General features: G+C 44.1%; 1 protein-coding gene across 1 annotated transcript in view; it reads right to left on the bottom strand.

The window, feature by feature from the left end:
* Positions 1-16,937: 16,937 nt before the first annotated feature.
* The window catches only part of DAPK1 (death associated protein kinase 1), a gene marked incomplete at both ends in the record, with an annotated part of 208,491 nt that continues 197,677 nt past the window's right edge, over positions 16,938-27,751 (bottom strand). The window contains 3 exons of the mRNA XM_084239244.1: positions 16,938-18,170; positions 20,742-20,930; positions 27,536-27,656. Coding sequence (XP_084095370.1) covers positions 16,938-18,170; positions 20,742-20,930; positions 27,536-27,656 — 1,543 coding nt within the window. The remainder of the gene's footprint in view (positions 18,171-20,741; positions 20,931-27,535; positions 27,657-27,751) is intronic.

Here is a 27,751-nt window from a genome sequence, read left to right as displayed (position 1 = left end):
AATGAGGAGAAACCCCACCGACTGGGAGAAAATTTTTGCACCCAACACTAATGATAAAGGACTGATCACAAAAATCAACAAAGAGCTGAAGAGACTCAACAAAAAAAGCTCCCAAAGTGAAACAGTAGGATGGCTAGTGCTAAATCTGGGGGACTCCGGGACTGAAGAGCTGGATGCCCCCAAGCTCAGGGTGGATATCCAGTAGGAGGCTGGAACCAATCTCACCCTGCAGGCTGTCAAGGTTGACCAGTATGGCAGTCCCAAGTTCTGGCTGGAGGCTGCCAGGGTCGACAAACAGGCCAGCATTAGGTTCAAGCTTGGAGGCTTTGAGGTAGACCAGTAGGCTCGACCAGGTCTAAGCCTTGAAGCCTCCAGTTTAGGCCAGCAGGCCTTCCTCAGGCTCAAGCTAGAGGATGCCAAGGTTTACCCAAGGAAGTCTTGGGCTTTGGCTGGAAGAGTCATATGTTGAACTGCCCTCAATGGGCTCAGCCTCAGTCTCAACCTGGAAGCTGCAATGGCCAACCAGTAGGCTGGCTCAGGGTTAAGTGCTGCAGGAGGCCTTGTTGCCCCAGCCAGATAAGACACTGGCAAGCAGCGAAGGTAAAGGGCCTCACACCATGGGGCCGAAGTTAAAGGGCCTCACACCGTGGGGCCGAAGATTCCTTGTGCCTCACACCGTGGGGCTGAAGATCTAACATTCCTTCACTTTTTGTTCTTGGTCATAAAAGGAGAAAAATTTCCCAAAAAGTACATTAGGCACTACATTATATGCATCAGTATACTGCAAATAAATGGCATGGAAAATTATCTGTTAGAAATTAATTATTAAACAATTTGGCCCACTTGACAATGGGAGACAATTTCTTGAACATGCCTGACAAGCATTACAGTACAATAGTTATAGTAGGTCCTTCTTTTGCCTTCCCTTGAAGTTTCTTGGGAAAGTTTTTAAATGTAGCTATTTGAGTTAGGAGTTTCTAAATAGAAAAAGTTCTGATAGCTAAGCAGCACCTGGTCTCCGGCTGAAGGCCATGTGAATAGAATAGTCTCTTGATGCTTAGGTTTTAGCTGATAGGGATGCACTGGCAGCTACCCACTGTCTTAGGTAATTGTCTAGCTGAAATAATAAGTCTTAGTGTTAAGTCTGGTTTTTTATCTATTAACCTTGAAGGCTACTGTCTAGCTGGGTCCTGTAGGAGCCAGTAGTCTATGGGAACATAATACACTAATTGTTTCTGCTTTACACATGATAATGTATTTTTTATTACTAATAATGAATAAATAAAGACCTGCTGAGTCTCTCGGCGGAAGATACTAGCACCTCACCAAGTGTCAGTGTCTCCTCATTCTACCTCTTCCCCTTCCCCTCAGCACTTTCGTTTTCGCCATCGCCATCTCATCCTTTCAGGAACCCCTGACAGGACATTTTGCCGGAGGCTGGTCCCTGGCAGTTAAGCCTGCAGGCTTATGGCAGTCCCAGGCTTAAGTTGGAAGCTGTGAGATTGAGCAGCAGGTCTTTCCAGGGCTTACATGGAGAAGGCTGAGGTCAACCAGCATGCTGGCCGAGGGATAAACCTGGAGAGCTCCAGAGTGATCAAGTGTTAATCCCCAGGTGAGCCTGGAAGCTGCTGATGCTGATCCATAGGGCAGTCTTGGGCTTTGGCTAGAGCAGGCATAAGTTGAACAGCAGGCCAGCCTCAGGCTCAACTTGGTGGCTGCTTAGGTCAGGCAGCAGGTCCACATAAGGCTCATCCTGGAGGCTGCCAAGGTTGACCAGCAGGACTGGAGGAATCTGAACTTGACAAGCAAGACTTTCATGAGCTCAGCCTAGTGGCTGCTAAGATTGACCAGTAGGCTGCCGATGTTGACTAGCAGACCTTCCCTGGGCCCAGCCTAGAGACTGCTGAAGTTGACCAGCAGGGCAGTCTTGGGCTTTGTCTAGATCAGGCATAGGTATAAGAGCAGGCCAACCCAGGGTTAAGCCTGGAGACAGTTGAGGTCTACCAACAGACACCCACAGGAGACTCTTGAGGTCAACTAGTAGGAATTTCCTAGGCTCATCCTAGAGACTGCCAATGTAGCCCAGCAAACTGACCCTGGGCTCAGTATGGAGAAAGTGTAGGTGGACCTGTAGTCCAGGCTTGGGCTAAGTCTGGCCTCTACCAAGGTCAACATGCAATCTAGCCTTGGGCTTAAGCTTGGAGGCTTCAATTTCAACCAGCAGGCAGGCGAAGGGCACACCCTGAAGGCCCCAAAGTTCAACCAACAGGATGACCCTGGGTCACCCTGGATGCTGCCTAGATTGACCAGTAGGAAGTCCTTGGTTTTATACTGGAGGCATTTGAGGTTGACTAGCAGGCCAGTCCAGGGTTCAGGCTGGAGGAGGCAAAGGTTTACCAGGAGGCCAGCCTTGGCCTCCTGCCAGAGGAGGTGTTGGTTGATGTGTAGTCCATACTTGGGCTAAGTCTGGCCAATGCCAATTTCAAAAGGCAGCGTGGCCTTGTGCTCAAGCTTGGAGGCTTCAAGTTCAACCATAAGGCTGTTAAAGGGCTCACCATAGAAGCTGCTGATGTCAACCAGCAGGATGGCCCTGGGATCACCCTGGATGCCACTGCAGTGGACCAACAGGACAGTCCTTGGCCAACATTGGAGGCCTCTCATGTTGACCAGCAAGCCCTCAATGGACTCAGCTTAGTGGCTGCTAAGGTCGACCAGCAGACCTTCCCCCAAAATAGAATGCCAATGTTGACCAGCATGAGTCCTAGGCTCTGGCTGGAGGCGTCCAGGTTGACCAGCAGGACTAGAGGAATCTGAGCTTGACAAGCAAGACTTTCATGGGCTAAGCCTAGTGGCTACCAAGGTCGACCAGTAGCCTGGGTCAGGGCTCAGCCTGGAGGCTGCTGATGTTGACAAACAGGTCTTCCCTGTGCTCAGCCTAGAGACTGCTGAGGTCAAACAGCAGGGAAGTCTTGGGCTTTGTCTAGATCAGACCCATTAGGCCTTCCCTGAGATCAGCCAGGAGGTTGCCAAGGTCAACCGCAGATAGGACATGGGTTCAACCTGGTGGTTGCCAAGGTCTACCACCAGGACTTCCCTGGTCTCAGCCTAGAGGTCTCCAGTGTATACCTCAGACCAACCCCAGGCTCAATATGGAGAAAATATAGGTAGACCTGTAGTCCGTTCTTGGGCTAAGCTTGCCTGATGCTCAGATCAACCAGTAGTCTGGCCTTGAGCTCAAGCTTGGAGGCTTCGCGTTCAACCAACAGGCCAGCAAAAAGATCATCTTGGATGATCATGGAAAAGATCATGCTGAGTTCCATCAGCAGTCTGCACAACCCTGGCTGCTGCCAAGGTTGACCAGCAGGATGGCCCTGGGTTCAGATTAGAGGCCTCTGAGGTAGAACATCAGTCCAGCTCAGGGTTCAGTCTAGAGGAGGCGGAGGTCGACCAGCCTTGGGCTCTTTCTATAGGAGGTTGACTTGTAGCCCAGCCTTGGGCTAAACCGGGCCACTGCCTATTTCCAATAAACAGTCTGGCCATGTGCTCAAACTTGGAGTATTCAAGTTCAAACATAAGGTTGGAGAAGGGCTCACCCAGGAGGCCGCCAAGGTAAACCAGCAAGATGGCCCTGGGCTCAGACTGGAGGCCTCTGAGGTTGATCATCAAGCCATCAATGGGCTCAACCTAGTGGCTGTTAAGGTTGGCTAGCAGGGCTTCCCTAGGCTCGGACTAGAGGCGGCTAAGGTTCACAGAAGCATAGTTCCAGGCTTTGGCTGGAGGCTCCCAAGGTCTTCCAGGAGGGCAGTCCCAGGCTTGGGTTGGAGGCCACCAAGGTATAAAAGCAGGCCTTTCTCAGGCCCAGCCAAGGTGGACAATACTTCAGCTCTGGGCTCAAGCCTGAAGAATTCAAGGTCGACCAGCAGACCAACTCAGGACTCAAACTGGAGGCTGCCAAGTTTGACCAGCAGACTGCACTGGGCTCAGCTTGGAGGCTGTTGATGTCAGCCAGTGAGCAGACATGGACTTTGGCCGAAGTCTACTAATTTTGTCCACTGTACCTTCCCCAGGCTACACCTGGAAGATGCTGAGTTTGACCAAGAGGCCATCACTGGTCTTAGCCTGGAGGCTGCTGAAGTCAACCTTCAGGCTGAAACAGAGCTAAGCCATCAGACTCCCTAGGGGAACAGCAGTCTGGCAATAGTCTCTACCTGAATGCTCCAATATTTTCTGCCAGCCAGATCAAGTCCAGTATCTGGACTCAACCTGAATGCTCCTGAGGTCAAAACACTGACTGAACTGTGATTCAGCCTTAAGGATCCTGAATTCAGAATGCCAGCCCTATGCGGAACTATACCTGAACCAGGACCTAGCCTGGAGACTCCTAAGTGAACAGCCATTCAGACCTGGGCTCAGAAAGGAGATGCATTGTGACAAAAACCCCTCCCAACTTTGACCCGGATGTGGATCCAGATCCTGTCTTAGCTTGAGGTCCCATATATTGAACAGTTGTTGTTCCAATACCCTAACTCAGCTAGAACTTACAAAGTAAAACAGCCATATGGCCAACATTCAATCTGCAGGACCCCAGAATCCATGAGCTGGAAACCCCCAGTCTCAGGATGGTAGTTCCAGAAGTACACTGAAAGTCCTGAGCAAAACCAGCCAAAGCCCAGGGCTAGACTGCTGGTCAACTATGGCAAACTTCCTGCTGACCCAGGACAGGACTGCTGGTCAACCTTGGCAACCTATAGGCTGAGCCTTTGGACAGCCAGCTCATGAACCTCAACGGCCTCCAGGGTGAGCCCAGGCACAGACTGTTGGTTTCTCTCAGCAGCATCCAGGCTCAGCCTGGGGCATGACTTTTGGTTAACCTCAGCAACCTCCAGCCAAAGCTGGGAGTAGACTAATGGTCAACATCAGCAGCCTCCAGGCTGAGCCCTGGGCTGGCATGCTGGTTGAGACCCTGGAACCCTCCAACCACAGCACAAGGCTGTCTTGCTGGTTGAACTTACAACCTCCAGGCTGAGCCCAATGTTGGCCTGCTTGTTGACCTCAGCAGCCTCCAGTGTGAGCCCGGGGAGGGCCTGCTTGTTGACCTTGGCTGAACCCAGAGCTGTCCTGATGTTTGACCTTGCAGACCTGTTAGCCTAAGCCTAGGTCTGGCCCTCTGGTCGACCTCAGATGCATAGAGGCTGACATCTGGGCTAGTCTGCTGGTCAAACTCAGCAATCTCCAGACTGAGCCCAGGTATGGCCTGATGGTCGACCTCAGAGGCCTGCAGGCTAAGCCTTGGGATGGACTGCTGGCAGACCTCCATACACTCTAGGCTGAGCCCAGGGATGACCTGCTGGTGGACCTTGGCGACTTCCTCCTAAACCCAAGACTGGACTGCTGGTCAACTTAGGAATCCTCCAGGATGAGTCTGGGGATGACCTGCTGGTCTACCTCAGCAACCTCCAGCCAAAATCTGGGGCTGAACTGATGGCAAACCTTTGCAGTTTCCAGGCTGAGCCTGGAACTGGTCTGCTGGTTGATCTTGAAGGACTCCAGCTTGAATCTGGGTCTGACTTGCTGGTTGACCTTGGTAGAGCTAGGCTGATTCTGGGGCCATCCTGCTAATTGACCTCAGTAACCTCCAGGTTGAGCCTGGGAACAGACTGCTGGTAGAATCCACAGCCTCCAGGCTGAACCTGGGAATGGCCACTGGTCGACCTCACAACCTCCAGCCGAAACCCAGGGAAGGTCTGCTGGTCAATCTCAGTAGCCTCAAGCCAAAGACCAGTACTCGCTTGCTTGTTGACCTCATTAGCAATGGGTGACAGGTTGGTGCCAAGTTAAAACTTCAGCCTCTCTAATTTGACAGCAGGCTGACACCAGTCTCTGGAGGATCCTGAATTTGGAATGTTGGCCCTACCTAGATCCATACCCAAAGCAGGACATATCCTGTAGGCTCCATACTTGAACATCATACCTGTGCTCACAAATGAAGTGCATGTGACAAAAGCCTCAACCAACCCTGACTCAGATATGGACCTGGACCCTGTCTCAGCCTGAAGAACCCCTATATTGTACAGCTGCTGTATCCTAGACCTTAACTCAGTTAGAGATCCCAAAGAAACAGCAGTATGACCCCAGCACAATATGGAGGACACCGGGTTCGATGATCTAGATGCCTCTGGGTTCAGAGTGGTGGCTCTAGAGATTCAATAGAAAGCTGGAGCTGGCTCAGCATGGAGTCCTCCATGGTTAACCAGCAGGCCAACACCAGGATCACCCTGGAGGTTGTCAAAATCAACTGGCAGGTGAGACCTGGGTTCAACTGGAGGTTGCCACAGTCAACCAGCCATTCAGCCCTGGGCTTGGCTTGAAATTTCTGAAGTTGACCAACAGGCTGGCCCTTGGCTCAGGCTGGAGGTCTCTAAGGTTGACCAGCAGGCTGTCCCTGGGCTCAGCCTAGAGGCTGCCAATATCAACTAGCATGCTGGCCCCAGAATCAGCCTGGAGTCCTCCAGCTTATATCAGCAGGTCATCACTGAGCTTACCCTGGAGATTGTTAAATCTGACCAGCAGAACAGCCTTGACATTGGCTGGAGTCTGCAGAGGTCCATCCTCAGGTTCAACCTGCAGGCTTCCATGGTTGACAAGCGTATATACTGAACTTTGGCTGCTATTGCTGAGGTCAAACTACCAGAGATACCTGAGGTTTGGTTTGAGGCTGCCGAAATAGACACATTCTCTGCATGGAGGCTCTCAAGACTGACAGAAGGCTAACCTTGGGCTTTGACATGAAGGTGCTGGGGCTGACCAGCTGTTCAGCCATGAGCTCAGAATGGAGGATGTTGAGGTCAACAACCAAGCCATCCCAGGGCTCACCATGGAAGTTTCCAAGGTTGAACGGTAGACCAGTTCCATATGGAGCATAGAGGCTGTAAATTTGAATAGCAGGCCAACCCAAGTCTCTCCCTGAAAGATCTGAAATTAACTGCAAAGCCAATCAAGTCCCATACCTGGACTCAGCCTAGAAGATCCTGGGATCAAGAAGCTGAACAAACCCAGACAGCCTTGAGGATCCAAATATGGGATGCTGGCTCTACCTGTAATCATACGTGAACAGGGATCAAAACTGGGATTCAAAGTTGTACTGCAAAAAAACCTGGGCTCAGGCAGGAGGTGCATAAAATGAAAGCCCCGCCAACCCTGACCATTAAATGGACATGGAACCGGGCTCAGTCTGGAGGGCTCCAATATGGAACATCTGGCAGGTCTTAGACCCTAACTCAGCTACACACTCTCAAAGAGAAACTTGTGTGAAGACAAACATCAACAGATACACCAAGATAAAATCATACCAACAATCTTTTCTGACCATGAAGGCATCAAACTAGAAATAAACCATAAAAAGAAGGCAAGGAACTCTCCTACCTCATGGAGATTGAAAACCACACTAATAGAAGACCACTGGACTAATAGGAGATCAAAGAAATTGAAATTAAAAAATTCTTTCAATTGAATGACAAGGAGGACACCAATTTCCTAAATGTATGGGATGCAGCAAAAGCAGTAATAAGAGGAAAATAGATAGCAATAGAGGCTCACATCAAGAAACAAGAAAGAACTCAAAGAAACAATGTAATCTTGAAGCTCAAAGATCTAGAAAAAGAACAACAAAAACAACCCCAAAACCAGTAGAAGAAAAGAAATAATAAAAACCAAAGCAGAAATATATGAAATGGAAACTAAAAAAAACAATCCAAAAGATCAATGAAACCAAGAGCTGGTTCTTCGAAAAAATTAATAAAATAGATAAACCCTTAGCAAAGCTCACAAAGGAAAAAAGGGAGAAAGCACAAATAAACAGGATCATAAATGAAAGAGGAGAAATCACAACGGACACAGCAGAAATCAAAAGAATAATCAGTAACTACTATGAACAGTTAAATGGATTTTCTCCTCCGATGCAGAAAATTGGATTTCCCCTCCAATCTAGAGGAGATGGACAAATTCCTACAACTCTACAATCACCCAAAGCTAGATAAAGAAGAAATAGAACACCTAAACAGACCAATTACAAGCAGCGAAATTGAAACAGTAATCAAAAACCTCCCCAAAAACAAAAGCCCAGGACCTGATGGATTTACAAATGAATTCTACCAAAGATTCAGAGACGAATTAGTGCCTATCCTTCACAAACTCTTCCAAAAAATTGAGAAGGAAGGGACAATACCAAACACGTTCTATGAAGCCAACATTACACTAATACCAAAACCGAACAAAGACAACACAAAAAAGGAAAACTACAGGCCAGTCTCCCTAATGAACACTGATGCAAGAATCCTCAATAAAATTTTAGCTATCAGAATCCAACAATGTATCCATAAGATAATTCACCATGACCAAGTAGGATTCATTCCAGGGACACAAGGATGGTTTAACATCCGAAAATCAATCAACGTTATCCAACACATCAACAAAAAGAAATATAAAAACCATATGATAATATCAATAGATGCTGAGAAAGCTTTCGACAAAGTGCAACATGCATTCATGATAAAAGCCCTTGAAATTCTTGGGATACAAGGAACATACCTCAACATCATAAAGGCCATCTATGACAAGCCAACAGCCAGCATCATTCTCAATGGTGAAAAGCTGAAAGCAATTCCATTAAGATCTGGAACAAGACAAGGATGTCCACTCTCACCACTGCTTTTCAATAGAATACTGGAAGTCCTAGCCAGAGCAATAAGACAAGAGAAAGACATCCAAGGAATCCAAATAGGAAAAGAAGAAGTCAAACTATCACTATTTGCAGATGATATGATAATATGCATTGAGAACCCCAAAAGCTCCACGGAAAAACTAATTCAACTCATCAATCAGTTCAGTAAAGTGGCAGGATACAAAATCAACACGCAAAAGTCAGTAGCCTTCCTATACACAAACAATAAATCTGAAGAAGAAGAAATCAAAAAAACCATTCCTTTTATTATTGAAACAAAAAAATCAAATATTTGGGAATAAATCTAACAAAAGAGGTAAAGGACCTATACAAAGAAATCTATAAAACACTGTTAAAAGAAATAGAAGAAGACACAAAGAAATGGAAAGACATCCCCTGCTCATGGATTGGAAGAATAAACATTATTAAAATGGCCATCCTACCAAAAGCAATATACAGATTCAATGCTATTCCAATCAAAATTTCAATGTCATTCTTCAAAGAAATAGAACAATTATTGATGAAATTCATATGGAATCACAAAAAACCCCGAATAGCCAAAGCTCTCCTGAAAAAAAAAAAAAGAAGGGAATGGAGGCATCACACTCCCAGACTTCAAACTCTACTACAAAGCCAAAATCATCAAAACTGCATGGTACTGGAACAAGAACAGACATACAGACCAATGGAATCGAATAGAAAATCCAGAAATAAACCCACAGATTTATGGTCAACTAATCTTTGACAAAGGAGCAAAGACTATGCATTGGAACAAAGAAAGTTTGTTCAATAAATGGTGCTGGGAAAACTGGGTCGCTACATGCAAAAGAATGAAGCTTGACCATTACCTCACACCATACACTAAAATTAACTCAAAATGGATTAAAGAACTAGACATAAGACCTGAAACCATAAAATATATAGAGGGAAATATAGGTGAAACACTATGTGAAATGCACATCAAAGACATCTTTAGACACATCACCCAAAGCAGTGATAGTGAAGGCAAAGATAAACAGCTGGGACTACATCAAATTAAAGAGCTTCTGCACAGCAAAAGAGACAATAACAAAAACAAAGAGAAACCCCACCAACTGGGAGAACATTTTTGCATACAACACTAATGATAAAGGACTGATCACAAAAATCTGCAAAGAGCTGATGAGACTCAACAACAAAGAAAATAATCCCGTCAAAAAATGGGCAGAAGAGCTAAAAAGAAACTTCTCTGAAGAGGAAATGCAAATGGCCAACAGGCATATGAAAAAATGTTCAACATCACTTGTAATCAGGGAAATGCAAATCAAAACTACCATGAGATACCATCTTACACCAGTGAGAATGGCACATATTAAAAAAACTAGCAACAACAAATGTTGGCGAGGGTGTGGAGAAAAAGGGACTCTCCTGCACTGTTGGTGGGAGTGCAAACTGGTCCAACCACGATGGAGAGCTGTGTGGAGATTTCTGGACCTACTAAACATAGAGCTTCCATATGATCCAGCAATTCCACTCCTAGGTATTTACCCAGAGGACACAGAAACATCAATTCCAAAGAGCACCTGCACCCCTATGTTTATAGCAGCACTATTTACAATAGCTAAGCTTTGGAAACAGCCCAAATGCCCAAAAATAGATGACTGCATCAAGAAGATGTGGTACATATATACCATGGAATATTACTCAGCATTCAAAAAAGATAAACACATGCAATTTGCAGCAACATGGATGGCGCTGGAAGGGATCATGCTCAGCGAAATGAGCCAAAAAGAAAAAGAAAAATACCGGATGGTCTCACTCATAGCAGGAATCTAGAAAACTTAAATAAGGGATCAGGAAAATGAATAACTATAAGAAAGTGAAAATCAAAATCAACAAAAAACTATGAACCAGAGACACTTTTGGGGGGGGTGGCGGGAGGGGAGGGATTGGGGTCAGAATGGGGGGGTTGCAATTGTATGGGGAATATAAAAAATTATTAAAAAAATAAATAAATAAAAAAGAGAAACTTGTGTGAAAGTGGCACTTCTCTAAGAATAAATGTACTAACTTTGAAAGTTCAATGTTCAGTTGAAAGATTTACTTCTCAGAGAATTTTCTTCCAGAAAGAAAGCAACTAACTCAAATAAATCAATTTAGTGTTTTAACATTATCTTGTTTCAGAAAAAAAACTTGTGCTCCAAATGCTAGCAGAGTGCTTTTGTGAAAAGTGTTTCTCTCAGAAAGCATGTACTAAATCTGAAAGTTCAATGTTTCGTTGGAAGGATGATTTGTCAGTGACTTTTCTCCAGAAAGTATGTAACATAGTCAGATATCTCACTTCTGTGTTTTAACATTCTTGTTTTCAGAAAAAAACACTTGTGCTCCAAAAACTTGCTTTTGTGCAAAAGTGGCTTTTTCTAAGAAAGCATGTACTATCACAGAAAGATCAACATAAGTTCCTCTTTCAAGTAGACCTTGTAGTTGGTGAGTTAGTACATGTTTTCATAGTGACTCAACATTTTTGCACAAAAGCACTCTTTGTAGACAGTGTGAGCACCAGTATTTGCACTCTCAAAACACCAGAGTGAGATATGTTTGTGTTTCTCTAACTTTCTTGACAAAAATCATATATAATATATGTATCAACTACACCTTGAAATTGGAGAGTTAGGGCATGTTTTCACAGTGATACAGCATTCTCACACAAAAGAGTTCTAAAGAGACATTGAGCCCCAGTGACTTTTCTTGTATCTAGGGTCACTCAAATCACCAAAATGAGTTATGTGTGTGTTTTGCTTACTTTCTGCAGCAAAGTAAGCTGTAAGTATCTACCTTATATTTGAAGAGTTAGGGCATGGTTTCATAGTGATTCAGTAATATCACCCAAAAGCAGTCTTTGGAGGTAGTTAGAGTACCAATGAGTTTATTCCTTCTTATAGAGTCTTCATACACAGAAATAAGAAGTCCCTGTATTTTATTTTCTTTCTGGTGAAACATCACATATAAGTTATTCCTGCAACTAGATATTGGACTTTAAGAGTTAGGGTGGGTTTTCAGAGTTATCCAGCATTATCACCTAAAAGGATTGTTTAGAGTCAGTGGGATGACCAGTGAGTTTCTTCCTTCCTATAGAGTCTTCATGCACAGAAGTAAGAAGTCCTTCTATTATAAATTATTTTTGGAGAAAAATCAAATATAAGCTAATCCAGCAAGTAGATATGAACTTCAAGAGTTAGTGCATGTTTTTAGAGTGATTCAGGATTATCTCCCAAATAGTCTAGCAGGTAGTTGAAGCATCAGTGAGTTTCTTCTTTCCTAGAGAGTCTCATACACAACTGTAAGAAGCCCTATTAACTTTCTTTTTGTGGAAAAATCACATATAAGTTATTCCTGCAACTAGATACTCAATGTTGAGTTTTAGTGCATGTTTTCAGAGTGATTCAGCATTATCTTCCCTAAAGCCATCTTTGGAGTTAGCTGGAGCACCACTGAGTTTCTTCCTTCCTAGAGAGTCATCATTCAAAGAAGTAAGATGACCTTGCATTGTACTTTCTTTCTGTAGAAAAACACATAACTTATTCCTGCAATGAGACATTGAAGTGTTTGTGTTACTGAATGATTTTAGAGTGATTCACCACTATAACCCAAAAGCTGTCTACAGAGGTAGCTGGAGCACAGTGAGTTCCTTCTTTCCTAGAGAGTCTTCATACACAGGTGAAGACTTGTTAGATGATCTTGTCTCTTACTTGTGGGAAAAATCTACAACTAGATATTATGCTTTTAGAGTTAGTGCATTTCTTCAGAGTGACTCAGTACTTTCATCCCAAAGCAGTCCTTAGAGAATGTTGGAGCACCAGTGAGTTTCTTCTTTCCTCAAGAGTCTCACCCAGTAGTAAGAAGCCTTTACTTAACTTTCTCTTTGGGGAAAAATCACATGTAAGTTATTCCTGCAACTAGATATTGAAGTCTAAGGATTAAGAATTATTTCAGAGTGATTCAGCATTATCACCAAAAAGCCATCTATGGAGGTAGTTGCAGTGAGTTTCTTCCTTCCTAGAATGTCTTCATGCACAGAAGAAAGATCTTGTCTTTTGCTTTCTTTCCAGGTAAAAATCACATCAGCTATTTCACAACTAGATATTGAACTTTGAGAGATAGTACATGTTTTCAGAGTGACTCAACATTATTACAGCAAAGCAGTCTTTGGAGGGAGTTGGAGCACCAATTAGTTTCTTCCTTCAGAGAATCTTCATGCACAGAAGAAGATCTTATCTTTTGCTTTATTTCCAGTGAAAAAAATCACATATTAGCTATTCCACAACTACATATTGAACTTTTAGAATAGTACATGTTTTCAGAGTGACTCAACATTTTCACCGCAAAGTAGTCTTTGGAGATTGTTGGAGCACCAGTGAGTTCGTTCTTTCCTTGAGATTCTCATAGACAATAGTTAAGTAGCCTTTTTATTTAACTTTCTCTTTGTGAAAAATCACATATAAGTTACTACTGCAACTAGATACTCAACGTTGAGTTTTAGTGCTACAGTGATTGAGCATTAACTCCCAAAAGCAGTCTTTGGAGTCAGGTGGAGCACCAGTGACTTTCGTGCATCATAGAGAGTCTTCATTCACAGAGGTAAGATGCCCTTGCATTGTACTTTCTTTCTATAGAAACACACATAATTTATTGCTCCAATGAGATTTTGAAGTTTCTGTGTTACCAATGATTTCAGAGTGATTCAGGACTATCCCCCAAGAGCCATCTATGGAGGAAGTTGGAGCACCAGTGATTTTCATCCGTCTTAGAGAGTCTTCTTACAGAGAACTCAGATGACCTTGTCGCCTACTTTTGGGAGAAATCTGCAACTAGATATTGAACTTTTAGAGTCAGTTCATTTTCAGAGTGACTCAGTATTGTCATATCAAAGCAGTCTTTGGAGATTGTTGGAGCAACTATGAGTTTCTTCTTTCCTCGAGAGCCTCATACACCTTAGTAAGAAGCCCTTTTATTTAACTTTCTCTTTGGGGAACCATCACATATAAGTTCTTCCTGAAACTCGATATTGTAATTTAAGGATTACTGAATGATTTCAGAGTGATCAGATTATATGCATAAAGCCATCTATGGAGGAAGTTGATGCACCAATGAATTTCTTCCATCCTGGAGAGTTTTCATACACAGAAGTAAGATGATCTTGACTTTTGATTTCTTTCCAGTGAAAAAAGACAAGTTTAGTGACAAGTGCTACAAAATGTCATTCCTCCTTGCAATCTGAGTAAAATACACATAGTTCCGAATTGGGACTCTAAAACTTCACTGGATATAGGAAAAAACTTAGGCGCTCTAACTCCCTACAAAACGCCACTTCTTCCCGTGATGCTGAATCTCAGTGAAAAATGCACTAACACACAGAGTTCAAAGTGTAGTGAAAGAGCAACTCCTATGTTCTTCTGCACTGTAAACTGAGTGATATACACACAGTTCAAAAAGCGGACTTTAAAAGTTACTGGATATAACAAAAATCACAGGTGCTGTAAGGGCCTGCAAAACAGAACTAATGGTAGTAATGCTTTATCACCATGGAAATTCCAATAACTAGCAGAGTTCAACGTGTAGTGAAAATAGCAATACCTAACGATTCCGCCTTGGTAACTGACTGAAATTCACAAAGTTCCCAATGCAGACTCTTGAAAGTCACTGATATGAGGGAAATCCCAAGTGCTGTAACTCCCTACAACACGCCACTTCTGCCAGTGATGCTGAATCTCAATGGAAACTGCAGTAACACACAGAGTTCAAAGAGTAGTGCAACTCTTATTTTCTTCTGCACTGGAAACTGAGTGAAATACACACAGTTCCCAGTGCGGACTCTTGAAAGTCACTGGATATGGGGAAATTCCCCAGTCCTGTAAATGCCTGCAAAACGGCTCTACTCCAAGCAATACCGTCTCTCCACGGAAATTGCACTAACAAGCACAGTTCAAAATTTAGTGACAAGCGCTACTAAAATTTGTTTCTGCCTAGGAAACTGAGTAAAATACACGTTCCCAATGGAGACTCTGAAAATTCACTGGATATGAGGAAAAACTTAGGTGCTCTAACAGCCTACCAAATGGCACTACTGCCAGTAATGCTGAATCTCAATGGAAACTGCACTGACACTCAGAGTTCAAAGTGTAGTGAAAAGAGCAACTCCTATGTTATTCTGCCCTGGAAACTGAGTGAAATAAACATAGTTCACTAAGCGGACTTTAAAAGTTACTGGATGTGGTGAAAATCTCAGGTGCTATAACTGCCTGCAAAACAGTACTAATGGTGGCAATGCTGAATCACAATGGAAGCTGCACAAACTAGCACAGTTCGAAGTGTAGTGAAAAGAACAACATCTGTTTGATTCCGCCCCGGAAACTGAGTGAAATACACAGTTCCCAATGGGGACTCTTGAAAGTCACTGGATATGAGGAAATTCCCAAGTGCTGCAACTGCCAGCAATAAGGCACTACTGCTGGTAATGCTGACTCTCCACAGAAACTGCACTAACACTCACTCACAGTTTAAAATTTAGTGACAAGCGCTACTAAAATGTGTTTCCGCCTTGGAAACTGAGTAAAATATACATCGTTCCCAATGGAGACTCTGAAAATAAGGATATAAGGAAAAACTTAGGTGCTCTAACTCCCTACAAAACAACACTTCTGCCAGTAATGTTGAATCTCACTGGAAACTGCAGAAAGCTTCCCTTGTTCTTCCATCACTGACACTAAATTATTCAATTTGGCTATTTGATTCACCCTAAGAAATTAGAAAGGGTTTCTTTTCTTTAAAGTGAGAACAAATGTGAAATACCTATGGACTCTGTTTCTTTCCCCACGCCCTTCCCAATTTTAGTAACACCTATAAACACCTTAATAAACTGCATTGTTTTCTATTCCCAAAAGAGGTTAGGTTTAATGACTTTCTGGATTTCCAAAGGTCTTATCCCACTGTGGTATTAGCAAATAAAAACTAAACAAGGAACAAATTTCTTCTGAATTAAAGAACAGCAACTAATGAAACACGCAACAGTTTATTTTTAAAAAAGAAAAAAGATCAAAATAAGAAAACAAAAACAAATGTTTACTATATTATGTAGATTAAGTAAAAATACCTGTAACAATATATATGTATATACATACTGCATATATACATATGATATACATGCTTCTCAGGACAGAAATAGGACATATTCCCTCATATCAATTTAAAACTCTATCACAATTTAAAAATCACGGCAACAAAACTTCTTAATTTTCTTTTTTAGACGTAACATTAGAAGTAATGAAACCAGGATCTAAATGTGGAAAACCATCTGCTACACACAAATGACAATGAACTGCCACAAATAATGATCAGGGGTCATCTGAATTCTCACATAGATCTTCGTCACTCTACACCTGTGTCAATCTTCTACCTGAGATGAGAGGGGATGAATTGTGACAGTTTATAGGTTCCATCTAGACAGTCACATTGACATTTAAACAAAGACAACCAAAAACATGATTTATTATAGCAACAACACTGGCCATGAAATCAATTTAGAGGGGTATTCCTCTTTCCCCTTCCTTTGCCAAAGGTAACACAAAAATTTGTTGGGAAAAAACCCTCAGAGTGAAGCACCTCTGGCTATGACTAGCATATAGCAAGGAACAGAGAGAGGGACTGTTTCCTTCACAGCCGCTCCTGGCTGACTTGGACGATTTCAAATACACTCTCTTCTGCAAAAGGCACTCACATATTGTCTGCTAATGAATCACACAGTGGGAATTTTCCTACAAAGAGAAAAGAAAGAAGCTGTGGACAGAGTATAACAAAGAGGAGAGTATAAGAAATACACATTTGGGATAAATGATGTGCACTTGTTTAAAAGGACAGTCAATATAGAAGTTTTAAAAATTTCATTAAAAGTTAGGAATTCCAGTAAAATTATCAGAAAGAAGCGAGGTACTGGAGGATGAGTCCAGGACGTGGAGAGGAGGGTGCTAACTTTTCAAATGGCCCAAAGACCCTTCACACACAGGTATGTGTAAGAGGGAGGGAGGTAGTGGCAGAGACACAGGTGACTTTGGAGGGAGGATGGGGTCCTTCAGTATGTGGCGTACAGAGGATGACCTGGAATCTTTCTCTGATGGAAAGATGGGCTGTAGCCCTCTTGCTTCTGCAGTCTGAGGTGACCCTGCCCAAGCCAAAGGCTGTCCTCTCACCGGGACACGACCGAGCTAATGGAATTATAAGATGTGCCACTGTTGCAGCTTGAGGCGTAGGCCTCCTGGCCATTACCATCCAGGTTGATCTTGAACACAGAGGATGCCTTCAATAGAAAGTCCGCTGCATCCCGGCGCCCCAATTCCCGAAGTTTGGATATGAGGATACCAATCGTGCTATCAGGGTAGGAGGTCCATTCCTGGAGCAGGGCATGGACTGGGCTTGGGAAGAAATCCTTGGGAGCCCCGTTATTGGTATTGTACTTTGCCACAAGGTCAGGAAGGCCCAAGTTCATGGCTAGGAGGCACCAGTCTTTCCCCATGGGATCGGGTGGGTCCAGCAAGCGACTCAGTTTCCTCCGGGTTAGGAGGTTCAGATCTGAAGCATGGATGTCCATCCCCAGGCTGGCCTGTGAGTATACATCATGACAGCCGAAGCACATGATGCTGCTGAAGCTTTCCTTGTACCCACCCATGGTGTTAGTCAGTGAGGTCTCCTTCAGGGTCTGTGCCCGGAAGAAGTCCCGGGGCTGGTAGATCATGACAGGTTCATGATGTTCCCTTAGCTGCTGGGGGCTCAAGTAATGCTTCACTGTCAACAGCCCAGGCAGTGTGGTGGTCACAACATTCTCGATGGTGCTGCACACGGAGTCCAGCAGCAAGCAGCACTTGATCTTGTCCATCTCCAGACCACGCACCTGGACCTCGATGCCCTGGCCATGGTTGACCAGAAGCACCAACAGCTCAGCCCCACGGTTGGTGATCTTGCAGCCATTCACCCACAGGCGGATGTCTGCGTCCCCCTCGGCATTCTGTTGGTGGATCCAGCGGCACAGGTTCACCTGGACCTTGTGGAAGATGCCACATGGGAAGGGGGTGAGGTGCTCCACGGGGACGATGCGCACGCCACCATAGACCATCACCTCATCTTCCTCATCCGTCCAGGAACGGTGCAGGTTGTCTGTCTTAATCAGGGCAGGGATATCCACCATGGTCCCACTGCTCAGGTCCCGGGCACAGATGTCCATGGCATCTAAGATCTGCAGCAGCTCCTCCACGTCGCTGTCAGGCACCAGGCGCTGTATGTCCTCCATGGTATAGCGGCCGCGATAATGGTGGAGGGCCCGTGGGGTCTCCACAGACAGCAACCTCCCCAGGACATTGGTACAGAGCCAGCGGGGGTCCAGGAGTAGCACATCCTGAACTGTTTCGCTCTGCATGATGTTGATCTGCCAGAGGGAACAACAGGAAGTCATCCAAAGAACACAAATGGACTGATGCTCCAGCTGCTAGAGCGCCAAGGCCTGGACCGGTGATAGAATCTGGGCAGGTTTTGCAGGGAATGACCCAGGGCATTCACATGGATGGAGCTCAGAAATTAAATACGGGGTAAAAAAACTAACCCGAGAATGTCAGTAAGATTCTGAAAAGACTATCTTTGACTTTTCAAAAAGACCGATGTATTGAAAAACAAAGAAACAAAAAATAGAGTAGGAGATGGGAGCCAAAATCAGAGTGATTTTTTGAGTGGATTATGACTCCTAAATAAATACATAAACAGCTTTAAATAAAACTATTGGGTCAAGTGGCCAACACTTGAATGAGTGCTATCTATTCAATAACAGTATTATAACTATCTTATGTTTCTGGAACATGATAATTGTGGTTATGTGGGGGAATATACTCTTTAGGAGATGCAGGCTAAATCATTTTGGGGGAATTCATGATGTTTGAAAAATCAATAAGTAAATAAACACAAAACAGAGTGATAAAGCAAATGTAGTGAAATGTGAGCAAGTGGTAAGGAGTATGTCAGCAGGGAATTTAAGAATTTGTTGTATTGTTTCTGAAATGTCTCCAAAGACTTGAAATTCTTCAGAAAAGGATTGTAAATGTTATAATCTTACACAATTTTGTAAAATTTCATCACACAGACACAAAAGATGTCTGGAAAGATATGCCACCATGATATCAGTCATTGACCCTTGATAGGATAATGGGTGAGAGGAATGAGATGAGAGGTGACGGCTGGGGGGACCCCCAGCTTTACTGTCATGTTTATTTCTCTAATTAAGAGCAAAAGTAAGAAAGAAAAAAAATGTGACCAAAAAATGGAAGCAATCATCCCCTTTACGATACAGTTGCCTTTCCTTCCCTTCCCTTCCTGGTCTGGGCTAGTTCTACCAAAAACCGCTGATTCAAGGGAGACTCTTTTCTCACATGAGGCTGAGACTTCACCTTGTTTGCATCAGGGGTACGTTTCTGTCCATGGTCTGTTTGAAATTTTTGAGCTGCCCTGTACATATGATGCTGTTCAAAATTGAGCCATAGATAAAAAAAAAAAATTGATGGAGGGTAAAACAGTAGTTATTTCTTGATAAGATGCTGGTAATTCAGTGTCTAGGAAGGTACCACAGTGCTTGCTAGACAATTAATTCCCCTCTCGGTCAAGGAAGATGGAATGACAAACTCTCCCATATTGGAAAAGACCAAGGAGACAGATGACTAGGTGCAATGTGCCATCCATCTTGCACCAGAGAAAAGATATTAGAAGGACTAGTGAATTTATTAAGAAAATTTTAATAGATTTAAGTGAGCCTACTAGAGATCTATAAAGCACTGGGGAAGGGTTGGTGCCCAGACAGTACTGGGACCTCCCCTCGTTTAAGTCTTTGTTATTTACTGAAATATCAAGGGCAAGGAGGGATGTGACACCAATAAAGTGATTACACTCTATGATCTAGAAAACTGCTGGTCAAATACAAAAAACAAGAGAATACTGCCCCAAATGAGTGAGCTTATTATTATGGTCAAAACTTTTTTTTTTTTTTTTTAAATATCCAGCAGCACCTTATAATGTGAGCTTCATCCTTCACCTATTCTCCCTTTTAGATTCAGTCATTTTACAGTATTGTGGCAAGTTCAGGAGATTAGGCAGTAGTTTCCTGGAGGTTCAAAAGCTGACACAGTTATTGCTTAAGGTTTAGTTTTTAAGGGTCAGTAGCTCCTGGAACTCAATTTTAAATGAAGCCTATCTTATCCTCACAAATTGACCACAGGGTTAGATGTGGCACCCTGATATTGAAGAAATAAGCTTCTAGATTTTAAAATTCTCAGAATTTTTCGCTTTTGAACATGCAGAACTGCTATTCTTAACCCAGATTAGACTAGGCTATATTCTGATGTCACATGATGGAGGCCTGCAAAGGTCCTTCCCTGGGACAGGCATCGGCATAGGATGCAATTACAACAGGGTACCAAATCCCACCCCAGTGCTGAATGTAACAACCAGGAGCAAAGATTCCCATTTCTTGGTAACTTCTAAGGTTCATTACTTGCTGTGTTTTAGTATCTACAGACAATATCATGTCATTCCCTCTTTTAACCGTCTGTGAACAAAGGGTCTGTTTGGATCTGGCAACTCCACATGGAGAATGGCCATCCTGAAGGCTGCAGAAATCACAGCTCAGTACTGGGTGACCAAGGGGAGAAAAGAGAGGCCAGTCATTCATTGCGGGGGCTGGGGGGCCCTCTGTACTCCCCAACTAACAGAAGCTGGAAAGCAAATAAACCCAAGCAAAAGTAAAAACCAACAGCTCTTAAGAGAATAGGGAAGCAGAGAATTGCATTTCAGATGAGCTTCTGTGATGGTCACCCCTCTCACATAGTCTGGAAATATGGGCAGCTGGGTAGTTTCTACTCTGCCTCCCAGGCTCATACCACCTTCAAGATTCAGGAATTTGGGGGGAAAAGGGTATCCTGTGGTTACTCCCTGACCCCCTACTGGGTGGAGACCTTACCTCGCCTGCACTGTGCAGCTGATGGGCTATGCGCCTGAGGTCCTCCTCGCTGGCCAGGGGGTTCAGCTGGTCCTGCACGTCATACATGAACTGCTGCAATGACATCAGCTGGTTGGGCCCATTGAGCTTCCTCCAGGAAGGCAGAGTGGAGATGATTTTCTCGCACAGGTGAGTCATAAGAGGACAGACCTAGAAGATGAGGATGGGACAGATGAGCCTGCGGCTGTGGGGGCTCAGGATGAGCTTGGCTAGAGAGGACACCACTCATATTAACAGTGCTGCAAGAGTTAGTGCTTTTTTGGCTAATTACTGAGGCACTTCTTTTTCAGTATTGACTTGAAACAGGATCTATTTAGCAAATAGAAAATTTTGTGGACACTTTCATTTCTGTTGCTCCTGTTAAATACATGAAGAGATGTCACAATCACATTTAATTTTTTTTTTAATTTGGGCTCAATCAACAAATGTTCACCAATTCAAAATATTTTGTTCTCTCCTCCTCCTCCCTCCATCTCTCCCTCACTTGGGTTGACTCTTTCAGTCAGGTGATGATCACGTTATATATAAATAGTGAGGGAAAGAGAGTAAGTTATCTATGTCAGTAATGATCGGTATTCATGGGTTTTTTAAAAAGAGTTATTTATTTATGCATACAAGAGCTGGGACACAGGCTAGAGGTGTGGAGGGTGAGAGGATTCACCAGAGACAGAGTGGGGAACAGAATAAGCAGATTGACTGAAATACACTGCTGAGGGGGGCAGTGGGAGAGTCAGGAAAGGTCTGCTGTGCCATATGGGTAGCTCCCTCGCAGGGGATCGAACTTGTGCTGCAATGGCTGCGGACAGCTTCATAGGTTGCATCATAACTCCTTGCGCCACCAGGGAGGCCCCATGGGATTTTTGTTGCAATAATAATCATATTTCCAATTTGACTAATTCTTATCAATTGCTTGAAATCTGATTACATATATCAGTGTACATAACAAACTCATAATATACACACCCTGCTAATTAAAAGCCACACCAGCCATAAAAACTCTATGCATCATTAATTGGACAGTCCCTTCTCAAATCATTAATTGGATTGTCCCTTCTCTTATGTCAGCTAATTCTTCTCTCTATTGAAAAAACAAATACCAGAGATGAAGACAGTTCATGTGGTGGGTCACACCTGCTGATCTCAGATATTGGGGGGTGGGGAGGGGTCATGCAGACATCGTGCCACACCCAGCCCATGGCTCTTCAGGAACAGCTGCTACACAGGGAGCACTGGCCACTGCTCCAGTCACTGCCCGCTGGTTTTATGACCAAGTTCCTCCCTGGGGTCCCCATCAGAAAGTGAGGGCCTGGTTAGTGACACTGGTGAGGGTTCCTGAAAATTCTGAAAGCACATCTGGAAGTAAAGCCTGGTATTGAAAGCAGAGATTTTCCCTAGGCAAGCAGTAAGTGCTCACTGCGGGGGCATCACCAGGCAGGGGCTAGGGGGTGAGGGGTGGGAGGCATACCTACCACCTTTATAGTTAACTTGGCAGCAGGAACATTCCTGGAGCATTTTAGCATTTTGCCAGTAAGATGTTTGCCCTTTTCATACCAAGCACACAGAGGTTTTTGGATATCTTACAGATGGTGACATTTTATGTGTCAGAACCATTGAGAAAATTTTTATCAGCCGATCTCACATTCAAAATTTTTTATTTCTTTTTGTTTTTTAGTATGAAGAACTTTGTTAGGGGATTCTTGACATCAATACCTACTTGGGAAGGAAGGGAAGCAAACAGGATTGAACAGAGACTTTACTTGTACTAGTTAGAGTGCAACTGTTACAGCAAATCCTCAATAGACTCCACAGAGAATGCTAAAGCTGGATTTGACCTTCAGAGTTGTCCAGGGTTGAGATAAGAGGACCTGGGTCTCTGGACACCCTCCTCCCAATGAGCCGACAATGGATGTGGGCTGCCCTTGAAGGGCCTTGCGCAGTTCCCAGGGGTTGCTACCAACTGTGTCCCTCATCTGGCAGCATTTCTAGCCACCAGGGTTGGGAGTTACAGGTGGTGTACAGAGGCTCCTCAGCCCTGAAGGAGTATCTTGGTGGCTAATCACAGTGTTGACTGTGCGTCCAACATAGGATCTGCTCATTCAGGTTCATCTCTGCTTTCCAGGTCCAGATTCAACACCTGCTTTGGGGGTGAGGGTGGGGTATTGGGCAGCAACCCTGGGTATGAGCTCACATTTTAACCCATGCTCAGACTCATCCAAGCGTAAGGACCTAGGGCGGTCCCTAGAATTCCTTGCACTGGTCCTTGTCTTTGCTAAGGCATCTAGATGCTGAGTGCTGTGTATCTGAAAGCAGGGATACTGCTGGAAATGGCCACATTCCAGTCAAGAGAGGAAAGGGCGGTGATGCCAATTCTTGTCTTGTCAGGTGGCAGACTCTGGCTAAGCATATCCCATCCATTTTCTTGTTTATGCCCATAAGCTTCCTGAGAGGTGGAGTGTTTTATGAGTGCCACTGACAACCAAAGAATGAGGGTCAAGGCCATGAAGCTGCACAACTGACCTCTAAGATATCTTTGTGATGGAAAGGGGCTGAGCTCTGAGACTCCAAAATACAGAGATTTGCCTGGGTCAGGATAGTGTTTATATTAACTCTTTGGATGCATTCTGCCATTTGCCAGAGAGAGAGAGAGAGAGAGAGAGAGAGAGAGAGAGATATTAACTCTCCATCCCTCCAGCTCTTCTGAGGTCACCACTATTTTACTCTTTCCTTTCCAGAGTCAACACCAGCCTGGGCCAGGTTGTTCCTTCATGTGGGGAGATGAAGGAGGAGGTTTGGATGAGCTGGACACTCCCAGGCCTATTCCAAATTGATGTCCCCAGTCCTACTCCAGGATGGCATCTTAGGTCGTGTGGAGGGTAAATTATTTTCAGGCTTTTCTGCCTTCTGCCATTAGGATTGCATGCCTGATGTGGGCACCTGCATTTTGTTACATGTTATTTTCAGTTGTATTGTTTGCTTCTGTGGGACATGGCTGCAGTATTGATGTATTCACGAAGAAAAGCAGAGGCGGGAGAGAACAGAAGAGCAAAGGAGTAAGAACGCCAGAGAGCCCAGAGTGAAGACTTGCTGGGGGCTTGGAAGTCTGCCAGCCTCCTGGCCCCCTGGCCCCCTGCCTACAGTGTACCTAGTTGCTGTACTAAATGTAAAAAGCTCAATGAAAGCCTGAGAAAGCCACTGAGGGCTCCAGGACTCTCCTTTACCCTATCTGCTCCAATCATAGAAAACCTGCTCTGTGTCAAAGCCCAGGTCCACATCGCAGATATTTTTGGCTGCGGTCTCCACAAGGTCATGTACAGGGAGGAAGCCAACTCCTCCACCTCTTGGGTTGAGACACACAGGTGCCCTACAGGTCACTCTATGGACAACCAGCAGGAAGGTCACCTAACTCAGCAGGATGCCACCATGCTCTGGTAAAATGATGTGGTGATGCATCTAAAGCATTTCTGGCCCACAATGCCCAAAAGCTGCAGCTTACCTCAAGGCCTGGTTGCAGATACATCAGGGGGCTGTCCAACTCAATGCCCTATGTAGGCGCCAACTAGGGCTTTGGGGTCCCAGACACACCTACGTGGCTCCACACCACTGGCGTCTCACCCATGGCTGTATCTCCTCGCAGCACAGGTGGAAATTGGTAGTGGCTAGCCCTTAACTTTGTTTATGGGATTTATTTTCCAGGAAAAATATTTTTAACTTTGATATTGTCAAGTAGGTGTATTTTCTTTGAAAACTCCTGGGATTTTCTATCTGGTTTGCCAAAGCAATTTTGCCAAAGATTTATTTATTTATGCATTTAAGAACTGGGGTACAGGCCAGAGGTGTGGGGAGGTGAGAGGATTCACCAGAGAAAGTGTGGGTAACAGAAAGGCAGACTGGGCATCCCTGGTAGCACAAGGGGTTAAGATGTAACCTATGAAGCTAGCCACAGCTACTGCGGCACGAGTTCGATCCCTGGCCAGGGAGTTACCCACATGGTGCAGCAGACCTCTCCTGACTCGCCCACTGCTCCCCTGAGCAGTGTATTTCAGTCAATCTGCCTGTTCTATTCCCCACTCTGTCTCTGGTGAATCCTCTCACCCCCCACACCTCTGGCCTGTACCCCATTTCTTGTATGCATAAATAATCTTAAAAAAAAAAAAAAAGGCGGCTTGACTGAAGTATGCTGCTGGCCAGCTGGGGATGGAACTCGTGCTGCAGTGGCTGTAGATAGCTTCAGAGGTTGCGTCTTAATCCCTTGTACCACCAGGAAGGCCCAAGTTTATTTTCTTATTTCTTAAATTATTCTCTTGTTCTTTTTTGTTGAGTGTTCTGTTTGTTCAAGTCTAAGGTATGGAAATGCTGACCCTTTGTTAAATGAGTCAACAGAAAATATAAGATCCCTTCCCTCCACAGGCCTGCCTTCACTGAAGCCATCATCTGGATGCTGGAAGAATCGTCCATGTATGACGATTGTGATGACAGTGCAGCCTCCTTCTGTGGTTACTGGGCTTGAGAAAGCTGCAATAATTTTTTTTTAGCTCTTTGCATATCTAAAATATTTTTCAACTAGCTTGCATACATGGCCCAGTGCACTATCTCCTTGTCTTTACAGTTTTCTACTTGTTGTACAGGAAAGGGATAGGGAGTGGTAACAAGTTCTTCCATGAATACATTTCTTTTTCCTTGCTGTTTGTCTTTAAAGTCCTTGTAAATGGTCTGGAAGAGCTGCTGGCCCCCAAGGGCTGATTATGTAGGCGTGCTAAGCTGCTCTTTCTCTGTTCATGCATTGGTGGCAAGCTCAATAACTGAGTGTGAGTGAGGAGAGTGGAGGAGGGGTACTGTCTAGTCATCATGAATTTCCACCTTTGAAACATACTATCAGTTTATGAGCAAGATGTCTACATGGTTGGGCTTTTCATTGGAAGAGGGACTTTTTTAAAAAAAGATTTATTTATTTATTTATACAAGAACCAGGTATAGTCCAGATGCACAGATGCACGGGAGGGTGAGTGGATTCACCAGAGTCAGAGTGGGGAACAGAACAGGCAGATTGACGAAATACACTGCTGAGGGGAGCAGTGGGTGAGACAGGAGAGGTTTGCTGCACCATGTGGAACCCTCTCCGGCAGGGATCAAACTGGCGCTACAGAGGCTGTGGACAGCTTCACAGCGTGGTGCTTAACCGCCTGCGCCACCAGGGGAGGCCCTGGAAAAGGGATATTTTTAAAGCCAGCATTTTTTAATAAGATTTATTTTTATTTATTTTATACATATAACAACTAGGGTGTAGGTCAGAGGTGGGGGTGGTGAGAGGATTCATTAGGACAGAGGAGAACAGGTGGACTGACTGAAATACACTGCTGAGGGGAGCAGCAGGAGAGTTAGGAGAGGTCTGCTGTGCCATGTGGGTAGCTTCCTGACCAGGGATTGAACTCAGACCACAGTCATGGGTGATAGCATGATAGTGCTGAGACTTAGCCCCTGTGCCACCAGGGAGGCCCTAAAGCCAGTATTTTGGAAAGGCTACTAGCTTGCTCTGCAGCCACTGCTCCAGACACGTCCCAACTCTGGGGTACTACCTGGAGGAGCTGCTGCCTTGGGAGAAAAATGGTTAGTGACCCCAAGTTATTTTAATAATACATTCTCCTGAATTTCCAGTCAATATATTATATACTTAGTTACATTTACAAATTTAAATCTGCCTAGAATTTATTTTGGGATAATGTAGTGAGTAGGAGCTCAACCTGTTTTCTTCCAGGCAAATAACTAGTTGTGCTAGATCATTTAACATAAACATTTTCCCCATTAAATTGAAATAATGTCTTTACTTTCTATTAAATCCTATAGATGTTGCAATTTACTTGTATACTCACCAACCTTTTCCTCATTAATCTTCCATTTACCTACTGATTTCCTGATCACAAAAACCATAATGTTTATTTACTCTTCCACTGAAATTTTATTTATTTATTTTAAAAAGATTTATTTATTTATTTATACAAGCACTGGGTATAGTCAGAAGCATGGGAGGGTGAGAGAACTCACCAGAGCCAGAGCGGAGAGAAGAGCTGGCAGACTGACAAAGTACACTGTTGAGGGGAGCAGCGGGCGGCAGGAGAGGTCAGCGCGCCATGTGGGACTCTTGCCCAGTGGCCGGGGGTTGAATTGGTGCTGCGGAGGCTGCAGGCAGCTTCGCAACCCACCGCTCAACCGCTGCGCCACCAGGGACGCCCCCATTGGAATTTTAAATACAGAAAATCTCAATTCTGTTTGAATGCTAACTGGCATTGTCTTAAAGTTATGTAGAAATATGAAACATTTCAAAGATCTTGTCATCCAAGAACACAGTTTCATTCCATTTGATATCTATTATTTTATGCCCTTCATAAATTTTGCTGGTGATGATTTTTCTACATTTCCCCATTTTCTAAATTTTTACAATAAATCACTTCTAAATTGCTTTTGTAATTAGTAAAAAGCAATTTTACTTTTAAACAAACCACTATAGCTGTCAGAATTTCATACGCTCTATATGGTCATCTTGCCCATAACAACTCGTTTATCTCCTGGATATCTCCTTATTGCTCTACTCTTCTTTCCTAATCCTAGGGTACTGGATAAAAACATGTCCATGCAGCCACCTGGTACTGTGTTCCTTTCAAGCAAACCAAACCAACATGGTAGTACTAAGAGACCCAGCTCCCAGTGTCACTGGATGGTCTGGGCAAAGGTTAGATTCCCATTCTCCCCAGGACACTCACTGAAACAATCTGGCTCCGTATTTCTTGCAGGTGATTTCGAAGTACCTTCATGTCCTTAGACCCAGAAGCCCCAGCATCCAGAACAAACAGCTTATCTGAGATGTGAAGATCATTCCCAAACCTAAGGGAAAAAACAGCAGCCTTATTAGAGTGAATTAATCTCACCAAATGTTTCCACAACTTCCACTGACACAAAAGCTGGTGGAAGGACAGGAA

Source organism: Talpa europaea (assembly GCF_964194135.1).
Source record: "Talpa europaea genome assembly, chromosome: 7".
In the NCBI taxonomy this organism is placed as follows: Eukaryota; Metazoa; Chordata; class Mammalia; order Eulipotyphla; family Talpidae; genus Talpa; species Talpa europaea.
This window is presented reverse-complemented; position numbering and strand designations above follow the sequence as displayed.